General features: G+C 49.4%; 1 protein-coding gene across 1 annotated transcript in view; it reads left to right on the top strand.

The window, feature by feature from the left end:
- CPNE5 (copine 5) overlaps nt 1-16351 on the top strand; it is a 207665-nt gene that overhangs the window by 115860 nt on the left and 75454 nt on the right. The window contains exons 11-14 of the mRNA XM_038380314.2: nt 9148-9189; nt 9604-9679; nt 14113-14166; nt 15261-15322. Of these exons, the coding sequence (XP_038236242.1) occupies nt 9148-9189; nt 9604-9679; nt 14113-14166; nt 15261-15322 (234 nt within the window). The remainder of the gene's footprint in view (nt 1-9147; nt 9190-9603; nt 9680-14112; nt 14167-15260; nt 15323-16351) is intronic.

A 16351-nucleotide genomic window follows, 5' to 3' on the forward strand; every position in this document is an offset into this window, starting at 1 on the left:
TACAGGCAGAGCAGATGGGACATGGGCTGCTAGAAGTGGAGCAAGGTCAGGCAGGACCCCAGGGTGAGCCCTGGTGCGGGAGCCAGCCTCATGGCAATGGCAAGGAAGTGTAGGTTTGGCTGCCCCCCAGCTCTCTGTCATGGTGGAAGGGGCCACAGGGCCAAACTGGAGTGTGCAGTCAAGCAGCCAGTGCCACTCCTCCTCTGCCAATGGTACACACCATGTGTAACATGCATACAGCTGTGGGTGCCACTGGCTACAGATGGGGAAACTGAGGCTCAGGGCAACACAATGACTTGCCTAAAGTTGTGTAGTGTATAAGGATCGGGTAGAATCCCTTTCAGTAGTTTGTTAGCCCTCTCATGGTGCTCACTGTTTGTGTATCAGAAGCCCCCAGAGTCCTGCTGGAGCAGCGGTGTGTATGTGTAGTTAGGTGTGTTGCCTATAGTTAGTAAATGCAGTTATTTGTACCTCACCTTGCCTTGTGGTTCTTTCATACTATGATGTTGTGTAAAGGGCAAACAACCCAGCAGTCACAGAGCTGAGACTAGAACCCTGGAGTCCTGGCTCTCCACAGCCAACCACTAGATGACACACTGCACCATCTACCCATAACATATAGCATCATTGCTGGGGAAGATTTCGCTTCACTGCCCTTAACAGGGCCAATCCATGCCAGGTTGCATACAAGACCCCTCACCTCCTGGGACATGGCTTTGGGGACCAAGTTCTGCACCTCTTTACAGTGGTGTAAATCTGGAGTAACTCAGCAAAGTCACTGGAGTCACCATGGCTTTACACCAATGTAAGGGTGAGCAAAACTTCTGAGCCCTCTCCAATATACGCATGGTTGAATGGGTGGTAGCAGGAGGCAGTGTGGTCTAGTGCAGTGCTTCTCAAGCTATCTGAAGTGGGGGATGGGCAATTTTTTTCCAATGTGCGTGCAGACCAGCAGCCAATGGCTCATGGACCAGCACCGGTCCGCGTACCATCACTTTGATTAGCACTGGTCTAGTGGATAACATCCTGGACTAGCGCTCAGAAGAGATGGGGTGTATTTCTGGCCCTGCCATTGGCCGGCCGAGTGGTCTTGGACAAGTCACTTCACGGGGAAGATGATTCTGACCTTCTTTGTAAAGCGCTTCAAGATCACAGCTGACAGTGTCAGAGAACGAGGTGTTGTTATCAGTGCAGTGTCCCTTACCCGTGCAGCCAGAGACCATGCCAGCCGTACTGTGTATTGTACTTCTCCCCTGTGGCAGCCTTGCAGGCCTGATTACAATACAGGACTCTGAAAAAAGGATCCTCTCTGCTAAAAGTGAGGATCTGGTCCACTGACTCCAGTGGAGCAGTGCTGATTTACACCAGCTGGGGCTCTGACCCACTGACTCCAGCGGAGCGGTGCTGATTTATGCCAGCTGGGGATCTGTGCTCAAGACATTTCCACTGCAGTGCCTCAGTATTTCAGTGCTGGCCGTCGTAGCCGTGGTGGGAGCTCGGGGGCAGACCAGTCTCTAGGGCTCCATCACTATTTTAAACACTGTGTTCGGCAGACCTGTGCTGAGCAAAAGTTTCCCAGTGTGAGCCCCGCCTGCCTTTTGGGCAGCGGTGGGCAAACTTTTTGGCCTGAGGGCCACATCAGGTTTCTGAAATTCTATGGAGGGCTGGTTAGGGGAGGCTGTGCCTCCCCAAACAGCCAGGCATGGCCCGGTCCCCACCTCCTATCCGACCCCCCCCCCGCTTCTCGCCCCCTGATGGTTCCCCCAGGACTCCTGCCCCATCCAACCCCCCCGTTCCCTGACGGCCCCCCAGAGACTCCTGGCCCTTTCACCACCACCCCCGCTCTCTGTCCTCTGACCACTCCCAGATCCCTCGCCCCATCCAACCCCCGCCTCCTTCCTGACTGTCCCCCCCAGGACCCCTGCTCCATCCAACCACCCCTTCTCCCTGACTGCCGCTGGATCCCCTGCCCCTAACTGTCCCTTGCCATCCCATCCAACCCCCCCTCTCCTTCCTGACTGCCCCCCCATACCTCTGCCCCATCCACCCCCCTGCTCCCTGTCCCCTGACTTCCCCCGAACCGCCCCCCGACTGTCCCCCGCCACACCATCCAACCCCTCCTCTCCTTCCTGACTGCCCCCCATGGCCCCTGCAAAACTACATTGCTCAGGCTTCGGCTTCAGCCCCAGCTGGTGGGATTGGGGGCCCCCGGCTTCAGCCCCATGCAGTGGGGCTTCGGCTTTCTGTCCTGGGCTCTGGTGAGTCTAATGCTGGCCCTGCTTGGTAGACCCCCTGAAACCTGCCCCAGACCCCAGGTTGAGAACCACTGAGTTAGAGGGTGACTTGAACCAGTCCCCTTCTTTAAATCCCGCTCCGTTCTCAACCTTGACAATCTCTTGTGCCAGTGCATCCCGCCAGGCTAATTGTCTGAAAAATATTGCGTCAATTTTCAGTTTGGCACCTTGCAGTTTCATGACAGCAGTAGCTCTTTCTATTCTTCTTCTTCATGCTATTCTATCTACGTCTCCTCGGAATCTGTCCCCTCATGCGAAAACATTTTCAGACGACGGCTGTATGAAAGAAGCTGCTGTACTCCAATGAACGAATATCACAGTTCTGATGTGTCTGGATCTGTCGTTCCAGACAGATGCACACATGGAGACAGCCAGCATACCTATACTGGGACATACACATTGTTCCCAGAGAGCCTGCTGGTCGCTGAGGAGCCGCTGGCTGTCATGTCCTCCTCCCAACCCCCTCGTAAGTCTCCTGAGACACAGTCACAACTCTCCAGCTCTCAGTCACCAGCCGGAAATGCCTGTCACACACTCTTCCGGAGTTTCAGTTCGGGGGCGATGCTGATTAATTTGCTTACAATTGTGTGTATGGGAGTAGATGGCTTTGGGACTCTAATTGCACTGGGGAAAGCGAAGACACAGGGAGCCCCCCAGCTCAGGGCCAGGTCTCATTCTCAGCAGCCTCTGGGGATTAGCCTTTGGAGTGGTCTGCTGTTGGCTTAAGAGCCCCTTGAAGCCAGTGTGCCCAATCCAGGCTCTAGCCAGTCATAGCCCACAGCACTGTAGCTAGCGAGGAAGCTGGCTTGTTAAATAGGTGTTATGGATACTGTGACAGGGTCGGGCTAGATGGCTATAGGAGAGTAATGAGAAGGCAGATATATTAACCCCAGGCTAAGTAGGTTCCTTTTCCCTGTAGGTAACAGGGAAGGTTCCAGAACAATCAGGAACCTTCTGGAGACAATTAAGACAGGCTGATTAGAACACCTGCAGCCAATCACGAAGCTGCTAGAATCAATTAAGGCAGGCTAATCAGGGCACCTGGATTTTAAAAAGGAGCTCACTTCAGTTTGTGGGGCACGTGTGAGGAGCTGGGAGCAAGAGGCACTAGGAGCTGAGAGTGAGAACGTGGACTGTTGGAGGAATGAGAGGTACAAGTATTATCAGACAGCAGGAGGAAGGTCCTATGGTGAGGATAAAGAAGGTCTTGGGAGGAGGCCATGGAGAAGTAGCCCAGGGAGTTGTAGCTGTCGCACAGCTGTTCCCGGAGGCTCTCTAGACAGGGCCCTGGGCTGGAACCCAGAGTAGAGGGTGGGCCCGGGTTCCCCCCAAATCCTCCCAACTCCTGGTCAGACACAGGAGGAGTCGACCTGGACTGTGGGTTCAGAAAAACAGCCAAGCTGAGACCTGCCATGAAGCTCCAAGGCGAGCAAATCCGCCAATAAGCACAAGACCCACCAAGGTAGAGCAGAAACTTTGTAACAATACGCAGCAAAAGAACAATCCAAAGCTGTTACAGAGCAAGGAAGGAATTGCACGCAGATGTAACAGATATGGTGCTGTTGGTAGATGCTATAGTTAGATATGCCACTGCGACATATATCCGATGCGATGTGTCATAAATATGGTGATATGATCAATGCAACATATACTTGATAAATGTGTCATTCTGTGATACTATATACTATGATTTGTCACATACTAGGGTGATATGATAGATACAACATATAAGTGGCATAATGTGCCATATGATACTCTGATATGAAAGATGCAACATATACATAAGTGACATATGCATGATAGGACATGTCATATACATGACCGATGTGACATACACAAGATATGGTGTGTCATGTGGTGACGATATATACATGCTTAGGGTGACACATACATATTCCAGAATGATAGATATGACATATACCTGAAAGATGTGATGTATACATACTCCAGAATGATAAATGCAACATATTGGTACTCCAGAATGATGCTGGAGATTATTTAGGAGTGTGACAGGGTCAGGCCAGATGGCTACAGGAGAGTGTTAGAAGGCAGATATATATTAGTCCCAGATTAAGCAGGTCCATTTTCCCTGGGTAAGGTAACGGGAGCAGTTCCAGAACAAGAAGGAACTTGCTGGAACAAATTCAGGCAAGCAGGCTAATTAGGACACCTGTCGCCAATTAAGAAACTGTTAGAATCAATTAGGGCAGGCTGGCTAATCAGGGCACCTGGGTTTAAAAAGGACCTCACTTCAGTTTGTGGTGTGTATGTGAGTGAGCAGCTGGGAGCAAGAGGCGCTAGGAGCTGAGATTGAGAAGGCGTACTGCTGGAGAATTGAGGAGTACAAGTATTATCAGACACCAGGAGGAAGGTCCTATGGTGAGGATAAAGAAGGTGTTGGGAGGAGGCCATGGGGAAGTAGTCCAGGGAGTTGTAGCTGTTGCAAAGCTGTTCCAGGAGGCTCTCTAGACAGCTGCATTCCACAGGGCCCTGAGCTGGAACCCGGACTAGAGGGTGGGCCTGGGTTACCCCCAAACCTCCCAACTCCTGATCAGACACCGGAGGAGTTGACCTGGACTGTGGGTTACCCCAGAGGAGAAGGTCTCTAGGCTGTTCCCTGACCCACATAGTGGACCAGCAGAGACTGGGGATTGTTCTTCTTCCTTTTCCCCAGGCTGAACAGTGATGAGGTTAGCTGAGTGAACGGCAGGTTTGAGCCACTAGCAAAAGTGGCCAAACTGAGGGCTGCTGTGAATCTCTGAGGCGAGCAAAGCCACCAATAAGCGCAGGACCCACCAAGGCAGCGGAGGAGCTGTATCACAGGAGACATAGTGCATTGCTGGAGGAGGACTTTTTGCATCTTTCTGCCTCACAATTCAAAGCTCTATAATTAATGCACAATAAATACATAAATAAATAATACCATGATGGGTGTGTGTGGGGGTGTGAATTTGAGTGTTAACATAGCCAGAATATGGGTGTCCTTGTTTTGGACCCAGTATAGTCTTCCATCTGTCTCTTCCTAGATTGTTAGCCATCATGCTCACTTGCTGAGCTGGGTGGCGGAGCATTTGTTTAATTTATTTTGCAATCCTGCGTATCTTTCTCTGGAGGTCTTCTATGGGCACATCCCTCTGGATCAGTACTACCTCCTTCTTGGGCTTTGGCTTTTATTCACAAAGGGAACTCAAAAGGAAACAATGCAAAGCCCAGTCCAAGCCTTGCCCCTAATTTAGCTGCTCCTCCTCAGGGCTGCTCAGCCCATACACTAGGACCTCCCTCTCTAGTTAGACATGCCCATCTCCCTTATAGCTGGGTGGGTAAAGAGCCAGCCGCCTCAGAGAGTTAGAAGAACCCACTTAGGTCCAGATTTACGAAGGTATTTAGACACCTAACAATGCAGAGAGACACCTGAGCTGCTTGGGCACATTTGTAAACTCCACTAAGTGTACACCTGCATCCTTTGTAAATGTGGCCCTTACCCCTTTCCCAGCCAAACTCTGATACAGCTCCACTCCCTGAAATCTCCTTATTCATCATCCTCACCCTTGTTCAGCTTCCAGCCAGTCTGGCAAGAGGTTGTCACAAAGGCTGACAGATCGATCCTTACAAGGTCCGGCCCTGGGTGCAATTGCAGAGGTGAGAGGCCCCTGACGGATGACAGCTGCTGACAGCTGCTTGGGGCATGGTATTGCTGTTATGGCTGGAGGTGCAGCCAGCTCCTTTGAGAGAGTGAACGTTTGGGGCTGACTGTCCGCGTGTGACTTTAAATGTAATGTCAGTGCCACTTTGGCATCACTAATCTCACAGGCAGCTTCATGACCATCGCTTCAGTGCAGAGGGGAGGCCAGCTGGGGAGTTTAGCAGGCCAGGCGGCAGCTGAGAAGGGGGTTGTTAAAGCCACTGGCGCGTAAATGTTCGATTTAGGGGCCTAAGGTGGCATTTAGGTGCTTATATCCCTCTGTGAATCTAGCCCATGGCTTGTCTGGTCCTCAGCTCCCCATCTGTACGATGGGACTACAGCTGTACCCTACCTCCCAGGGTGCTGAGGGTAAATATAGTAACGATTATGAGGTGGTGGGGCCAGAGAAGGTCCTTAGATCAATGATTTACAATCCTGTGCTGGTAAGAATATGATGATTAATGGTGGGAGACCCAGCTCCTGGGGCATTTGACACTGGGCTCATCTTTAATGGAAACAATGACTCATTAATCAACTTATCTGCTGTGATTTAAGGGGCAGGGCAGGAATGGTGGGGAATCAGGGACCCTGCTTCCATTCCAGGCTCTGTCACTGATTTGCTGGGTGGTTTTCAGCAAATCACAGCGCTGCTCTGTGCCTCAGTTTCCCCTGTAAAGAGAGGATGCTAATATTTACCTAGCTGAGGCTGAACACTTGCTAGGCGCACTCACCACCCCCTTCAAGACAGGGTATCCCTTTTCTCAGCACTCTGTCTGCGTTCTGTGCGTCTATAGTGAGCACCGGCTGGACCTCATTCCCATTAAGCAAGAAATTGACAGTTACGTTAAATGAGGCAGGGTTTTCTGTAGGGAAAATAGGATGAAATTCAAGAAGGACAAATGCAAAGTACTCCACTTAGGAAGGAACAATCAGTTGCACACATACAAAATGGGGAATGACTGCCTAGGAAGGAGTACTGTGGAAAGGGATCTGGGGGTCATTGTGGATCACAAGCTAAATATGAGTCAACAGCGTAATGCTGTTGCAAAAAAAGCAAACCTCATTCTGGGCTGTATTAGCAGGGGTATTGTAAGCAAGATGAGAAGTAATTCTTCCACTCTACTCTGCACTGATTAGGCCTCAATTGGAGTATTGTGTCCAGTTCTGGGCGCCACATTCCAGGAAAGATGTGGACAAATTGGAGAAGGTGCAGAGAAGAGCAACAAAAATGATTAAAGGTCTAGAAAACGTGACCTATGAGGGAAGATTGAAAAAATTGGGTTTGTTTAGTCTGGAGAAGAGAAGACTGAGAGGGGACATGACAACAGTTTTCAAGTACATAAAAGGTTGTTACAAGAAGGAGGGAGAAAAATTGTCCTATCCTCTGTAGTTAAGAACAACAAGAAGCAATGGGCTTAAATTGCAGCAAGGGAGGTTCAGGTTGAACATGAGGAAAAACTTCCTAACTGTCAGGGTGGTTAAGCACTGGAATAAATTGCCTAGGGAGGTTGTGGAATCTCCATCATTGGGGATTTTTAGGAGCAGGTTGGACAAACACCTGTCAGGGATGGTCTAGATCAAGCTATCTGATGTGAGGGACCAGCATTTTTTTTTTCCAATGTGCGTGCAGACCGGCAGCCGATGGCTCCCAGTCCGCAGACCACCACTTTGAGTAGCACTGGACTAGATAATACTTAGTCCTGCTGTGAGTGCGGGGGCTGGACTAGATGACCTCTCGAGGTCCCTTCCAGTTCTATGATTCTATAAACCCGGCTGCTTCAGGGCATAAAGCGATTACTAGCCATACAGGTCAAGAAGAAGCTTCCCGCATGGGCAGGTTATTCCATAATTATCCACTGAGGTTCTGCCCCCTCCTCTGAAGTAGCTGGTACTGGGCACTGAGGGAAACTGAGGCTAGATATCCCCTGCTCTCTGATCTGCTTTGGCAGATCAGCTCTGTGGAGATCTCAGGGTAGCAGTCACCAGCCAGCACTCTGCACCTGGTGACCCACAGCTCCTGGAACGATCCTAGCCCCCTCCTGTGTGGCCCTGCTGGTCTCTGAAGCACTGTGGGTTCACCCCCACACACTTTACTCGTTTGCCTGCTTCCAAGCAAGTCCAAACAAATTATTAAAATGATTTTTAATTATCTCAACTCCTGCGCTGGAGATTTAATTAGTTTGTTTTGACTGTTGCATGGGTCTTCCCCCCCCCCCCCCCCACCACCATTTTTTTGGAAGTGTATTTTTAGTCTCAGTTGCCATGGAAATGTAGACACCAGGGCCAAGCCAGTCACAGATGGAGACAACACACGCAATCCACCCCCTCACTTTGTTTCCCTGATTGAGACAGCGCTTTGAGTATTAACTCCTTCCCCGCCCACTGGGTGCAGCCACAGGCTTCTAACCCATGTCCGTCCACATCGGCTGGAGGGTTCGTGCAGTAATCTCTGCTCCCTTGCGTAACCATCGTGAGTGAGGGTGTGTTAGAGCTGTGCTGATCTGTAGGGGTGGGAGTCTGTTAAGGCCTTTCCCCTGTAGCGCTTCCTGGTTTTAGGTCTGGAGGGCCCTGGTTCAATCCATGATGATCACGCATGTGTCAAACTCCACTGGAAGCTCTGTGCTGAGCTATCCTAATACCAGTCTCCAGAAGGGCTGCAGAATTAGGCCTGGCCCAGAGACTGGTGATGGGAATGGTTAGAGACCTACAGAACCATAGAAATGTAGGGCAGACAGGACCTCAAGAGGCCAGCTAGTCTAGCCCCCTGGTGAGGCACCATTAACTATATTCTCATATATAGAGGGCTTGAAAAGAAATGCCGGGTTGCCTTATTGAAGAGGCAATGAAGAGAGGGCAGGATAAAGGTGTACAGAGAAAGCGGACGAGGAGCAGTACATAGCCCAGACCAGCAGAGGGATGAAGAACTTACAGGCCATAGAACAGGAAAGTAGGAATGTGTTTAGGTGAGACCTGGGAGGTGATGGAGAATGGACAAGATTGTTCCAGGCTGTACAGAAGAAGACTGTTGCAGCAGCATTGAGTGAAGGGCCAGAGAAGATGCTGATGCTAGCCTAGGCTATGCATGTGGGGGCAGAGGGATGATCTGATCTATCCTTTAGTGAAATCGTCCCACCCTGAATCTGGCAGTAACTTTGGCATTGTGTCTTGCAGGACCATCAAGGTGGAGGTGTATGACTGGGACCGGGATGGCAGGTAAGGGGGACTCACTAGATCTATGCAGCCTCCAATGCAAACCTCAAATCTGCCAGAGCAGGCTAGGCACGGAAGCCAGTGAGGGCTTTGCAGTGATTCCATCCGGGGCAGGATCAGGGCCATTGTGCTGCAGCCATTACTCATTCTCTTTGCAGAGAGATGCTTTGTCAGTGATTCCAGTGCAGCAGAGAGGGAAAGACAACAGGAGAAGAGAGGGGACTGAGAAAGAGACAGCAAGGAGGGAAGAAGGAGCTTGAGTGAACTCAACAGTGGTGGTTCCCCCCAAGACCCTGTCCCCACTTAGCAATATGGGAAGGTCAAGGTGGTCATGGCCCCTTGACACCTGGGCACGACCCCCAGGCTAACAATCCATCACTAGAGCATTTCTCATAGAGCTTCTCTTTCCATGCACAGCCACGACTTCATTGGGGAGTTCACAACCAGCTACCGGGAGCTGGCCCGTGGGCAAAGCCAGTTCAACGTCTACGAGGTGAGTGACAGACAGGGCACCCCCGGAACCCACCTAGAGGGCTAGCCAAGCTCTGAGCAGCCAGGCCTCCACTGTTCTGGGCCACGTCCCTTCCACCAGCCTTTTACACTGCTTCTCAACACTGGAGTGCACATCAGGAGTGACTCCTGGGCTAGATCCTCAGCTGGCATAACCTGGCAAATGTCCAGTGGAGCTATGCTAATTTACACCAGCTGAGGGTCTGGCCAGTGGTCACCACCAGTGTGACACCATTGTGAGATCAAAGCTGATGATTGCCTAGTCCCTTGTGCAGTTGTTTGTACCTGTGGAAAGGGAGTGACAATGGTGTCAAATGCCACCCAATCAGTTTGCTGTCACACACTGGCTGCTCACCTCAGACAGTCTGGATTCACCGCATGCTGACATCACACGGGAGGTGAGTCTAATGGTCTCTCCTAACTTGGAGAACATCTGACTACAGGGCAAGGACAGTCTTTGTGCTCTGTTTGTACAGTGCCTAGCACAGTAGTGTCCTGGTCTGTGACTAGGGCGTCTTGGCACCACGGTAATAATAAATAACAATAATTGCAATAACAAAATCAGTACACAGCTGAGTCCCTGCTCAGGAGATGGCCAGGTCTGCCAGTGAGCAGTGATGGGCATCAGAAAGCTGTGTGGGGAACTTGGGACTAGAACAGTGGTAGATCAAGGTGCATCAGCAAAACGGGCAGTCTTGGGGAATCCAAGACTGAAACAGCAGAGGTGAGGGTGCAAGGGCATTGGCAGAGTAGGGGGTGGGGAGCTATGGGCTGGAACAGAGGGAGGGCAGTTGCTCAGGGCATTGGCAGGAAATTGCTCAGAAATCAAGATTCAAGTCTCCCTGAGCATAGAAAATATGTATAAAAGCCAATTATTAGACCTTTCCTGACAGTAATAAATAATACAAACAAATTGGTACTGTACAACCATAAAGGGATTTTACCATGGATACAAACCCATCTGTGAGTTACTGGGGGATACTCCCATGTTTCTCAAAAAGAAAAGGAGGACTTGTGGCACCTTAGAGACTAACTTGAGACTATTTGAGCATAAGCTTTCGTGAGCTACAGCTCACTTCATCGGATGCATCGGATGAGGGATGAAGTGAGCTGTAGCTCACGAAAGCTTATGCTCTAATAAATTTGTTAGTCTCTAAGGTGCCACAAGTACTCCTTTTCTTCTTACTGTAAGGAGAGTGATGGCTTAAGATAAGCCATCACCAGCAGCAGGGGGGGAAAGGAGGTTTCCCCCCTGCTGCTGGTGATGGCTTATCTTAAGCGATCACTCTCCTTACAGTGTGTATGATATACCCATTGTTTCATGTTCTCTGTGTGTGTATATCAATCTCCCCTCTGCATTTTCCACCAAATGCATCCGATGAAGTGAGCTGTAGCTCACGAAAGCTTATGCTCAAATAAATTTGTTAGTCTCTAAGGTGCCACAAGTACTCCTTTTCTTTTTGCGAATACAGACTAACACGGCTGCTACTCTGAAACCTGTCCCATGTTTCTGTTTGCTACTGGGCTCTGCTTGTCATATCTCCTTGGCTGCGACACCTGATTAATCCTTCTAGGAGGCTGGGGCAGTCTCAGCATCCAGGAATCCAATGAACTAGCAATGGGAAAGGAGACTAGACACCTCAGTGCAGGGGACACTGTGGGCCAGATGCTCAGCTGGCATAAAGTGAAGCCAATGGGGCTATGCTGATTTACACCCTCAAGGGGCTCTAGCCCAGAAATTCAACCTTGCACTAACTGAAGTCTGGACAATCCCGGTATGTCAGCACCTTGGCCAAAGTTTACCACAAGTGATGTCATATGGCCAGAACAGAGTGCATGTAGCTGCTTCACCAGTGAACTCACTGGGGTTAGTACTGATGCAGCCTGTGTGAGATGAATTCTGCTGATGGGGGCCTGGCTGGTGTTTCTCCATGTGGCTGGGAGGCAAGGCTGTGTCTGGCTATTTGCTGGCATGCCACAGCAAGTAAAACCTGAGACGTATTTCATGTCAGCTGAGCCAGGGCAACTCTGTGCACAGGTGTAAGTGGGGACACTGAACACAGGGCAGAGTAACAGTGTGCAGGCTCCAGGCGAGCTCTTTGCCTGCTGTCAATCAGCATCGCTCCTTTGACTGAGGGCCTCTGTTCTTAAAACTCTCTGTGCCGATGGCGGAGCCAGTGTGTCAGCGATAAGCAAATCCAAGCAATGATCCCATGACTGAATCCCCTGCGTTCTTGGGCTGGGTTTCCTTCCCTCTCACAAAGTGCTTTGTGCACTCCCCACTCCTTCACTGTGGCAGTTCCCTTTTGATATCATCGGATGTGACGTTTCTAGGCCAGCTTTCCGAATGGTCACCTGGGCTCTGACACACAATTAGTTTCCCAGCATGTCTCGTCGGAGGCTTTCGGGGCTCCCTCCAGCAGGAGGAGGGGGAGGGAGTGAAGGGGAGGAGTGGGGAGACTGGCGTATAAGTCGTTCAAATAATTAATGCCTTTTGTTCCAGATGAATTCCCAAGACCTTATCAAAATGGATCATTATGAAGGGCAGGGGAAAAAGTGATTTCAGATTAGCTCTTTTTGGAGACAGAGCAAAAATGTAAATTTGCTGGCTGGAAAGACCATGTTCCTGGTTATGATTGAGAGCCTCAGGGAAGCCAGCAGAGCTGCTGGGCTGGGAGAAGACCAGGACTTGCTGGAGAGGGCCAGATGAGCAGTAGGGTCAGGAAATCTGGGTGCTTCCCCATCCCAGGTGTTGGAAGAACCTGGGCCCTTATGGAGCAGCTTGGCTGTGGAAAGTAGCCTGGGCAGTTGTGTCCTGCAGAATTTGGACATTTGAAGAATGGACTTTCTGGCCAAACTTTTTCAAAGAAGCCAGTGATTTTGGGCACCCAGCTTGAGATGTCTTAAAGGGACTTGATGTCAGAAAGTGTCCAACACCCGCCCTCTGAAAGTCAAGCCCCTTCAAGGTGTCTCCAAGTTGGATGCTCAAAAATGGAGGTACCCCAAATCACTAGTCACTTGGCCTCCAGGTCTAACAATGTGGACAGTGCTAGTCTAGCCCTGAAGAAGGCTGGCCCAGTGGTCAGGATGCTAGCTGGAGACAGAGTTCAAGTCCCTTCCCCCTCTATGGAATCCGTGTGGGATGCTGGGTAAGTCACATCTCTCTGGGCCTTAGTTTCTCATCTGTAAAATGGGTTTGATAGCCCTTCCCTGCCTCACGGGGGATTGGAAGGGTAAATATCTTAAAGATTGTGAGGTGCTCAGGTTCTGGGATGATGGGGCCATGCGTGCTCTTCGAGAGTGAAATCCCCCTCTGCAGAGAGCCAGCATGGGCCCTGTGCACCGTTTCCATCCTCCATAAACCCTGCTAGGAGGACAGTAAGTGGTGCCTCAAGCTGAACCTCAGCACAGGGTGACTGCTCCCACGGGGCTTCGTCCTCCGCTGCTGTAGATCAGCTGAGTTCAGTGGGGGCTCCCCCAATTCATGCCACATTGCGACTGTACCGTCAGTGCCAAAATCTCTCAAATCTTTTCCTAGAATTGGGACCACACTTTGGGACACAGAAGGGAAACATTCCCTTTAGTAACAGAAACATTGTTAGGTTTCAGAGTAGCAGCCGTGTTAGTCTGTATTCGCAAAAAGAAAAGGAGTACTTGTGGCACCTTAGAGACTAACAAATTTATTAGAGCATAAGCTTTCGTGAGCTACAGCTCACTTCATCGGATGCATTTGGTGGAAAATACAGGGGGGAGATTGTATATCAATCTCCCCCCTGTATTTTCCACCAAATGCATCCGATGAAGTGAGCTGTAACTCACGAAAGCTTATGCTCTAATAAATTTGTTAGTCTCTAAGGTGCCACAAGTACTCCTTTTCTTTTTGAGAAACATTGTTATGTTCTCTGGCATCCCTAGGGCTGCTCAAGCTAGATGTAAAGAATTGCCTTTGCTGAGAGCTGAATTTGTTGCTTTAGGCTTTCTGCTTCCATCCTTATCCCTACTAAGGGATGGCTATATAAAGATCAGAAGCAAGATGGGTTGTTTTTACTTTGCTGATAAGTTTTTTGGGAGGGGTGGGGGGCATATCTCAGACTAAAAATAAAGATAGGCATCCAGATAATTTGGAGACTTGTTCTGATGTCCGAATATCTGATGTGATAGATAAAGACAGATAGAAAACACTGCGAACATGTTATCAAGCAATCATATGCCTCTCACTTGGAACACTGAATTCAGTTTTGGTTATTCACTCTCCAATAAGATAGAGCAGGAAGAAGACACACTGGTAAAAATGGACAACCTCCACCATCACTACTGCTGAGGGACCTACGCCAATGGTGTCATTTGTGCTAGCATAAGCAGGCTTCACTTTGGGCCCCAGGATATTCAGTCTCTTCCATTTCATTCGTCTTTCAGGTGGTGAATCCCAAAAAGAAAATGAAGAAAAAGAAATACATTAACTCAGGAACAGTAAGTGATATTGTTTTTCTTTGGGATTTAAGCTATCCAGGAAGGCAGGAGATAATTATCCCTGGATGGTGAGTTGCCCAATGGCAAGCTGCCATGCAGAACCAACCAATCAAGCATTTTTTCCACAAAATTTCCCCCCCCCCCATGTTATGCTTTGATATGGAGGGTCAGAATTTTCTGCCACATCACTAGAAATGTGGAACCACTCAGTCACCAATCAGCTTCTTGTGGACCGGTTTCTATTTTGATTTTATAAGCTAAAGAGGCCTGATCTCTGTCAGATCTTGGATGAGAGACTTTCTAGGAAAGCCCAGGTACTGGGACCTCCAAAAATAGTGAAACTTGTGATTCCTGTTGAATCACCAACCCACTGAAACTAATGGGCCCTCCAGGCAGACATGAAACAAGAGCTGGATCAAAATGGGGTGGCGGGGAGGATCCATGGTGACAACCAGAAATTCAAAGTTCAGAAGATTTCAGCTGAAAACCAAAACATTTAAATTTTGGAAATGCTGCTACAGTGCCTTGTTGGAGCTGGAGTTTGGGCACCTCATGCCTCCATCCTCTTTATGGGCCAGGCTTTTTTCTTGGTTGGTATACATCTCCCATGATGCACCACAGTCTCCCCTCTTGGAGAAGGGAAGTGTTGCTTGGGCGTCCTTGGCCATGGGGCACCATGGGAGATGAAGTCCAGTGCATAGAGAAGAATGGCGCATGAAATGACTGAATCTCAATTCCCCTGAAGTGCTACAGCATCACTTCAAAGTCAGTGTATTTTAGTTCCTAGGGGGATTTTCCAAGGAATGCAGACATTTTCCATGAAATTCAGATATTTTCACCAAAAAAACACTGTGTAGTTGAAAACTCAGTTTTCCACTGAAAAATAGTTTTGACAGAAAATGTCCAACCAGCCCAACATGAACCACATTGCCAGAGAGCATTGTGGGGAAGTTAGCTACTTCCTTGGGCTGACGAGCAATCTGTAGTCTCCAGGAGCATCCCACTAGCGCCTTTCCTCGACACTCAGCCCTGCACCAGTGATCCCTGCAGTCTCGGTGGCTGTGTAACGTGCTGCCCTGTCTCTTGGTTCCGAGGTGACGCTGCTCTCATTCACTGTGGAGTCGGAGTACACCTTCCTGGATTACATCAAAGGAGGGTAAGTGGATTATAGTTTCCCTTCCTAAACACAGGATCCTGGCGCTGAACAGCCTGGCTGCAGAGGAGGATAGGGCCACTGTTTGTTTCAAGACCAGTGAATTGCCCAATAATGCTGTGTTGGCCTGTGATGATGATGATGGTGTAGCTACCAAGAAATCCCATTGCAATGTCCAGCGTAAATTCAGGACCCTTCCAGAAACAAGGACTCTGCCTGAGCTTTGCAGAGGGGTGGCAAGCCCTGAGTGGACAGTACGGTGCCGGCAAAACCTGATCCAGCCTCTGCTACTTTCTGATTCTCTTCGGCCCCAGCTACACTAGAAAATGGAGCCGCTGTCGGGAGTGGCTCAAGACCATGAATGCCGACCTCGGGGCACTGTCAGGAAACAGGGCAGGCACCCCAAACTGCTGGTGTGTTCTGTAAGGAGATTTCACCAAGCTAGTAACAAATGTGAACTCCTAGAGTCTTACCATGGAGTCACAGTCGTCTTGCCACCCAGACAAACTGGACTTTGTGTGATTTTTCTTGTAAGTTTATCACTATGTTCAAGTTCCTTCCAGCCCCAAGAGACCAGTCACTAACCTCATATCAATTGGTACCCTAGATCGTATACCAAAGACAATCCCTGTATTGAACTATCTAAAGGTTTATTAACTAGGAAAAAGAAATGAGAGCTATTTACAAGTTAAAGCAAGCTAACATATACACCCAAATGAGTTCACATCTAAATCCTAAAGGTAACAAAGTTGTAGTGATCTGTCAATTCAAAGTGTCTTTCAGGGCAGACCCCGAGGTAACCTGTGGGGATCTCTGTCTCAGTTTAGAGTCTCTGGGCCTGTCAGAGTTCAAACAGTGAAGAGAGAGATGGAAAGTTTTCCTGTGGTTTTGTTTTATTTCCTTAATTCAGCTTCCAAGTCCACAGGATGAACTTCCTTGATCCAAGAGGGCCATTAACCAATCTTTTGTATTGTGATATTCCTTAGGAGCCCATCTCATTTTAAACTGGGCTCACAAGTTCAGAGCAAACAT

This window comes from Dermochelys coriacea, chromosome 21 (assembly GCF_009764565.3).
Source record: "Dermochelys coriacea isolate rDerCor1 chromosome 21, rDerCor1.pri.v4, whole genome shotgun sequence".
Classification (NCBI taxonomy): Eukaryota; Metazoa; Chordata; order Testudines; family Dermochelyidae; genus Dermochelys; species Dermochelys coriacea.